The sequence below is a fragment of the Malus domestica genome, chromosome 17 (genome assembly GCF_042453785.1).
Source record: "Malus domestica chromosome 17, GDT2T_hap1".
Lineage (NCBI taxonomy): Eukaryota > Viridiplantae > Streptophyta > Magnoliopsida > Rosales > Rosaceae > Malus > Malus domestica.
Window position 1 is genome coordinate 15,216,944 of NC_091677.1, and position 6,579 is coordinate 15,223,522.

The 6,579-nt window shown below is 32.8% G+C and overlaps 1 protein-coding gene across 1 annotated transcript; it reads left to right on the forward strand.

The window, feature by feature from the left end:
- The first annotated feature begins 4,256 nt into the window (after positions 1-4,256).
- On the forward strand, positions 4,257-6,286 carry LOC103436279 (coniferyl alcohol acyltransferase-like). Its single transcript, XM_070816966.1, has 2 exons — positions 4,257-4,748; positions 5,635-6,286. The coding sequence occupies exons 1-2, from the start codon at positions 4,341-4,343 to the stop codon at positions 5,746-5,748; spliced, it is 522 nt and encodes a 173-aa protein (XP_070673067.1). The 5' UTR covers positions 4,257-4,340; the 3' UTR covers positions 5,749-6,286.
- Positions 6,287-6,579: the final 293 nt, after the last annotated feature.

Consider the following 6,579-nt stretch of genomic DNA (forward strand, 5'->3'; position numbering starts at 1 on the left):
ATCACACAAACGAAATATTGTCTAATCAATACTTGAAAAACATAAATAAGAATGCAATGAACGAATTCGATCTTCAATTTGAAATATTTACACTATGTATTCCACAAAATCTTATTTTATACTTAATGGAAGTATAATAGTAACTCTAAGTGTTTGTTTAATCTATCATTTTGACGTGATATGCCTTCTACGAAACTTTTTTCAATGATCCAACCGTCAAACTTATTTGTACACACTCCAAGATTGTATACGTAAAAAATCGTAAAAAACAAACATTCAGAGATTACGTAACAGAACAAAAGTTTTCGACGGTTATAAACAAAAAATCACAATTTAACGGTTATTTTAGCTCCGGTTTTGATGATTTTTTTACAGCTACACTCCTCAACCCTATAAGAATGCAATGAATGAATTCGATCTTCAATTTGAAATATTTACACTAGATTTTATACTTAATGGAAGTATAATATTAACTCGTGTTTGTTTAATCTACCGTTTTGACAAGATATACATTCTACGAAACTTTTTTCAACGATCCAACCGTCAAACTTATTTGTACACACTCTGAGATTGCATACGTAAAAAATCGTAAAAAACAAACGTTCAGAGATTATGTAACGGAACAAAAGTTTTCGACGGTTATAAATGAAAACGAAAAATCACAATTTAACGGTTATTTTAGCTCCGATTTTGATGATTTTTTTACAGCTACACTCCTTGACCCTATAAGAATGCATTGAAGGAATTTGATTTTCAATTTAAAATATTTACACTAGTGGATAAATCTTATTTTATACTTAATGGAAGTATAACATTAACTCTAAGTGTTTGTTTAATCTACCGTTTTGATGCGATAGGCATTCTATGAAGCGTTTTTCAACGATCGAACCGTCAAACTTATTTGTACACACTCCGAGATTGTATACGTAAAAAATCGTAAAAAACAAACATTCACAGATTACGTAACGGAATAAATGTTTTCGACGGTTATAAACGAAAAATCACAATTTAACGGTTATTTTAGCTCGATTTTAATGATTTTTTACAACTACACTCCTCGACCCTATAAGAATGTAATGAATGAATTTGATCATCAATTTAAAATATTTACACTAGTGGATACCACAAAATCTTATTTTATACTTAATGGAAGTATAACATTAACTTTGAAGTGTTTATTTAATCTACCATTTTGACGCAATACACATTCTACGAAACGTTTTTCAATGATCTAACCATTAAACTTGTTTGTACATACTCCGAGATCACATATGTAAAAAATCACAAAAAACAAACGTTCAGAGATTACAAAACAAAAGTTTTCGACGGTTATAAACGAAAAATCACAATTTAACGGTTATTTTAGCTCCGATTTTGATGATTTTTTACAGTTACACTCCTCGACCCTATAAGAATGCATTGAATGAATTCGATCTTCAATTTAAAATATTTACACTAGTGAATAAATCTTATTTTATACTTAATGGAAGTATAACATTAACTATAAGTGTTTGTTTAATCTACCGTTTTGATGCGATACGCATTCTACGAAGCGTTTTCAACGATCGAACCGTCAAACTTATTTGTACATACTCCGAGATTGCATATGTAAAAAATCGTAAAAAACAAACATTCACAGATTACGTAACGGAACAAAAGTTTTCGATGGTTATAAACGAAAAATCACAATTTAACGGTTATTTTAGCTTCGATTTTAATGATTTTTTACAGCTACACTCCTCGACCCTATGAGAATGCAATGAATGAATTCGATCTTCAATTTAAAATATTTACACTAGTAGATAAATCTTATTTAATACTTAATGGAAGTATAACATTAACTCTTAAGTGTTTGTTAAATCTATCAATTTGATAGGATATGCATTCAACAAAACTAGTTTCAACAATCCAACCGTCAAATATGTTCGTATATACTATGAGATAGCATGTGTAAAAAATTGCAAAAAATATAATATTTAAAACATGTATTTATTTATTTATAATCGATATAACATTTTAAAATAATAAAATCAGACATGATAAAGTACAGATGTTCATGTGTGTTTATGTGTCAGACAATGTGCATTGTGACGCATTGGAAAAAATTGTTTAAATTTCTTTGTATCTTGTTGCTTGCCTGTGAGAGAGCATAATCCTTATTACAAAAATAATAGAGCTTTAGATTGTAGTCTGTTGTTATTATTCTCTAAGAAAATTTATGGCTTGTGGGAATTGGGTTCATTAGACTTTAGGGTCATGAGTGGAAGAAAAAAAATGTGTTTATTTATTTATTTTTAATCAATATAACATTTTAAAATAATAAAATTTTCATTTATGTCGGTTATAACAGCCAGAATACTAAAATAATAACCGCCATAAAGTAAAATAGTCAATTTTTGTCAGTTATAACCGCTACCATTAACTTAAAAACCGCCAGAATATGTAAAACAATATTAAAAAAAAAGATTCAAAAATACCGCCAGTAAATATCCGCCAGTATTTTCTTGATATCCGGCAGTAAATATTCGTCAGGAATTTATGTCGGATATATCCGATAGAATTTTTCTAATATCCGCCAGTAATTAAATGATGTGTCAGATATAATTTATCCGACAAGATTTTCTAATATCCGCCACCATCATCTGCCACCTAAAACTAATATTGTAGTAGTGTCTTTCTTTCATTTGTGTTCGACTATTTTACTTTTTTTCTATATAAGTACAACTATTGATCGAAAGCCACAGAAAATACCCAACGGCTAAGAAACAGTTTTGTTACAAGAACAGATTATGATGTAAAGCTTAAATTTTGGGCACTTAAATATATGTGTTTTGTTTGGAAATTACAATCACTCGCATGAAAATCCAATTGGATTTGTTCTGGTCTCCAAGAATTTTCTTTGTTTGATTGCCGATTAATTTATGTGGCAGGAGTTTAAGTTTTGCTTTTTTGCCCATGTATATTTGATTTGAAATGGACAGTTCCATTTGCTGTATATAAATTAGTAATAAAAAAGCTCCAAGGAGAGGTAAATTAGAAACAATGGTGGAAGAGTGATGGAGTTGAGTTGATAGTTTGTCCCTGTTTCTATAAAATTTTGTGCGATGTGAACAAATTCTCAATCTTCAGATGGTGATTATTTGGCAACTTTTACAAACATGGCTACTCAACCTTTGAAATACAGAGCTGAGCAAATTTTCATTGTGATCAAAACATGGGTAGTACACCACGTGTTTTTATATATATGGTGGAAAATATTTAATTTTTCATCACACATATCTAATCATTTATTTAATGATGTGTGGTGTACCACTTTATGTACCGGTTATACCGAAAAATCTCTAGTATGAGGGAGTTTTGGATTCTAGGGATGAGAGCAAATTTAATTGCAGCTGAGCAGAAACGAAAAGAGCCATTGTGAGTCTCTGAATGCGATCCCAGATGTCAAGAGGGGTCAGCGGCATAAATGAAATAGAAGAGACTAAGTGGGGTGGAAAAACAGAACAACAATGTGCTTATAAACAGCGTTTCAGCGTGTTTTCAGTTTTAATGTAGATTGAATTTCTTTGCCTATTAAGAATTAGGGTGAGTTCATTAAGTCTTCTGGTATGTAGCCTCTGTTGCAGTGTATGGAGACCCTACCACTGGAAGTAAAAATGAGTTTATTGTGATGATCCAATAAACTAGTACATGCTTTGCCAGAGAAGGGTACATAGAGCCAGCTGTATTATCGACATTGCTGACGTCCTTTTCCTGAAAGTAGCGATTCATACATTTTTGTGAATCATGTGCTCAGAAATGACAGCGAAATCACAAAAAAAATATACTAAGTGTCATCCTAAAATAATTACCTTGTCATTGTTATTGACGAAACTTGAACCATTTCGAAGGTCCGGATCCCTTTCCTCTACTTTATTAAGTTCAGGAATTCAGACCATTAAAATTTGATCAATCAGTTAAACTTATTATAATTTTTCAAATGGGTTCCTGTTTGTAAACGTTATATATTAAAATTTAATAGTCCGGATCTCCAAACTTAGTGGATTAGGAGGAATGAAACCCTTTTCCATTTCGACTACTTATGTTACTCGAAAAGATTCCATGTATTTCACTTTATTTTTTTGTCTTTATACTCCCCCTAACAAAAGTAAAATGTTGAGGGAATTTGGCTTAGCTACCTAGCCAGCTCTCCCCTATTTTTCCTTCCAAACGTCCCTTTAATCCAACTGGCTATTACGTCATTTTACTCTCCAACTCCTCCTTATAAATTTAGAACTTCTCTTCTAGTCTTTTGCTCACAAAACCTAAACCATATAGAAGTTAACTAGTTAATCAGAAACATGGCGCGAGCAGAGTTCAAGGTGACTATGAGCAAGCAAGAAGTGGTGGCAGCTGCCCTGCCATTGCAAGAGCATTGGCTACCACTCTCCAACCTTGACTTGCTTTTGCAACCTTTGGACGTGGGAGTTTTCTTTTGCTACAAAAATAAGCAAAGCATGAGCTTTGGGTCCATGGTTGGGGTTCTGAAGAAGGCCATGGCTCAAGCTCTTATGACTTTCTACGCCTTCTCCGGTGAGGTAGTGCCGAACTCTGTCGGGGAGCCTGAGATTCTATGCAACAACCGCGGCGTTGATTTCGCTGAAGCCTTTGCAGATGTTGAGCTTAAGGAGCTCAACCTTTATGACCCTGATGAGAGTATTGAGGGTAAGTTGGTGCCCAACAAGAAGCATGGCGTATTGGCTGTCCAGGTCTGTGTCTTATTATCTCATGTCATTTACATGTTACACGTTTCGAACGTTTATACTGTGTAGTTGAAATATGTAACCTGTTACGGAATCTAGGTATGAATATGAACTTGTAACACAAGGCATATTTTAAACAAGGAAAAATTAATATCTTGTCCTTAGTTACTAATGTTCATTTACTGAAACTTTATTAGTTTTCAGATTTTGATCCAAGTCTCTACCATTAATGTAATAATAAATTTACATGTAAGTTACATAACTTTTTAAAATAAAAATTAATAATTGATTTAGAATTTTAATACTCACACCTTTATTAAACTCCTAACTAATTTTCAATTCAAAAAATTTCCAAAATAATTAGAAAAAGTTTGTACCCAATAGCTTTTTAAAAAAAATATGTTTTATTTTTTTAATCTTATATGTGCCCATTCATGTATATTTTTCAAATTTTTAATCTTAAAATGTATTCGTTCTTAAATATACCATTTTTTATACGTAAAATGTACCATTTTTTTTTATATAAAATCTATTCAATTTTTTATAATCCATTTTTAAACTTATATGGGTACATTCTTTTTTTTTTTATTTGAGAATGTATCTATGTCAAGTTTAATCGAAGAAATTTACTAATGTTATTAAGCCTAAAATCTTTTTTTTTTTTTTTGTGTGTGATTTTGAATAATGTACCCATATTTTGATACAATAATTTTTTACGATTTTGAAGCATGTACCCCTGTTTATACACACACACACACACAATAGTATAATTTATATTTTAATATTTTTACCACAAATTATGATTTTTTATTTAAATTTTCATTAATATAAACAACTATAAATTTCAATTTTTAATTTAAAAAATATAGTAACATACATAGTGAAAGGGCAGGTGGAGTTGTGTCGTATGGCCAACGGTTCCCAGCTTGGAAGATGGACTTTGGGTGGGGCTCGCAGGTTTTCAGGTCGTACCATTTCCCGTAGGGAGGCAATGCCGGGTATGTGATGCCAATCCCAAGTCCAGTTGGTAATGGTGACTGGATTGTGTACATGCACATGGTGAAAGGGCAGGTGGAGTTGATAGAGAAGGAAGCTGCTGATGTGTTAAAGCCCTTGACTTTTGATTATCTTAGTTAAATTTAGATATAATCAAGTGTTATTGCGTATGGCTATTGTTCGTCTGGAGGAATATCCGATGGTAGCGTTTTCTGGCCGACGAGCACACAGCTCCCCAAGAGGTTAGCGCCAGTTGATATTGTCTGTCAGGCTTCTGCTTATTGGCGGGCTGTAAGAGAATGACATAATTAATTCTAAAAGGTGCCTTTGTAGGGCCTTAGGTGTAGGCCTTGAGGCTCACAATCAAAATTAACTTTAAGTGTTCAGGCGTGCCACTGCCATCTTTAGCATGACAGATGTAAAACAGGTGTTTAGTTTAATTGTATATGCCCAAGATACCAAGTTAGCTATGAAATGTGCCCTTGTGGGGCCTTAGGTGTAGGCCATGAGGCTCGCAATCAAAGCTAACCAAGTTTTCGAACATATAATGGTTGTTTCATTGTTGCAAAAGTAAAACAACTGTTATACTTTAATCACCCGAGCCCGAAGAGCAGAACGAACCCAGATAGGTGCCTTTGTAGGGCCTTAAGTATAGGCCTTGAGGCTTCCCATCAGAATTAATTCTATACTCAAGCGTTCTATGGTAATCATAATATAACAGAAGTACAACTAAGAAATAGGCTGATTACTTGCGCCCCAAGTAACATCGAACTTCTTGTTATCAAGGACTGTCGTGGATGGGTTAAGTTCACTTGAAGTTCTTTTTTGTGCCTTAAGACCA

What these genes read in the sequence shown, in the direction of transcription:
- LOC103436279 (XM_070816966.1), top strand. Translation starts at nt 4,341, where the DNA reads ATGGCGCGAGCAGAGTTCAAGGTGACTATGAGCAAGCAAGAAGTGGTG. An exon ending in ATGGCGTATTGGCTGTCCAG is followed by an intron (nt 4,749 to 5,634) that starts GTCTGTGTCTTA and finishes GTGAAAGGGCAG; the next exon opens with GTGGAGTTGTGTCGTATGGC.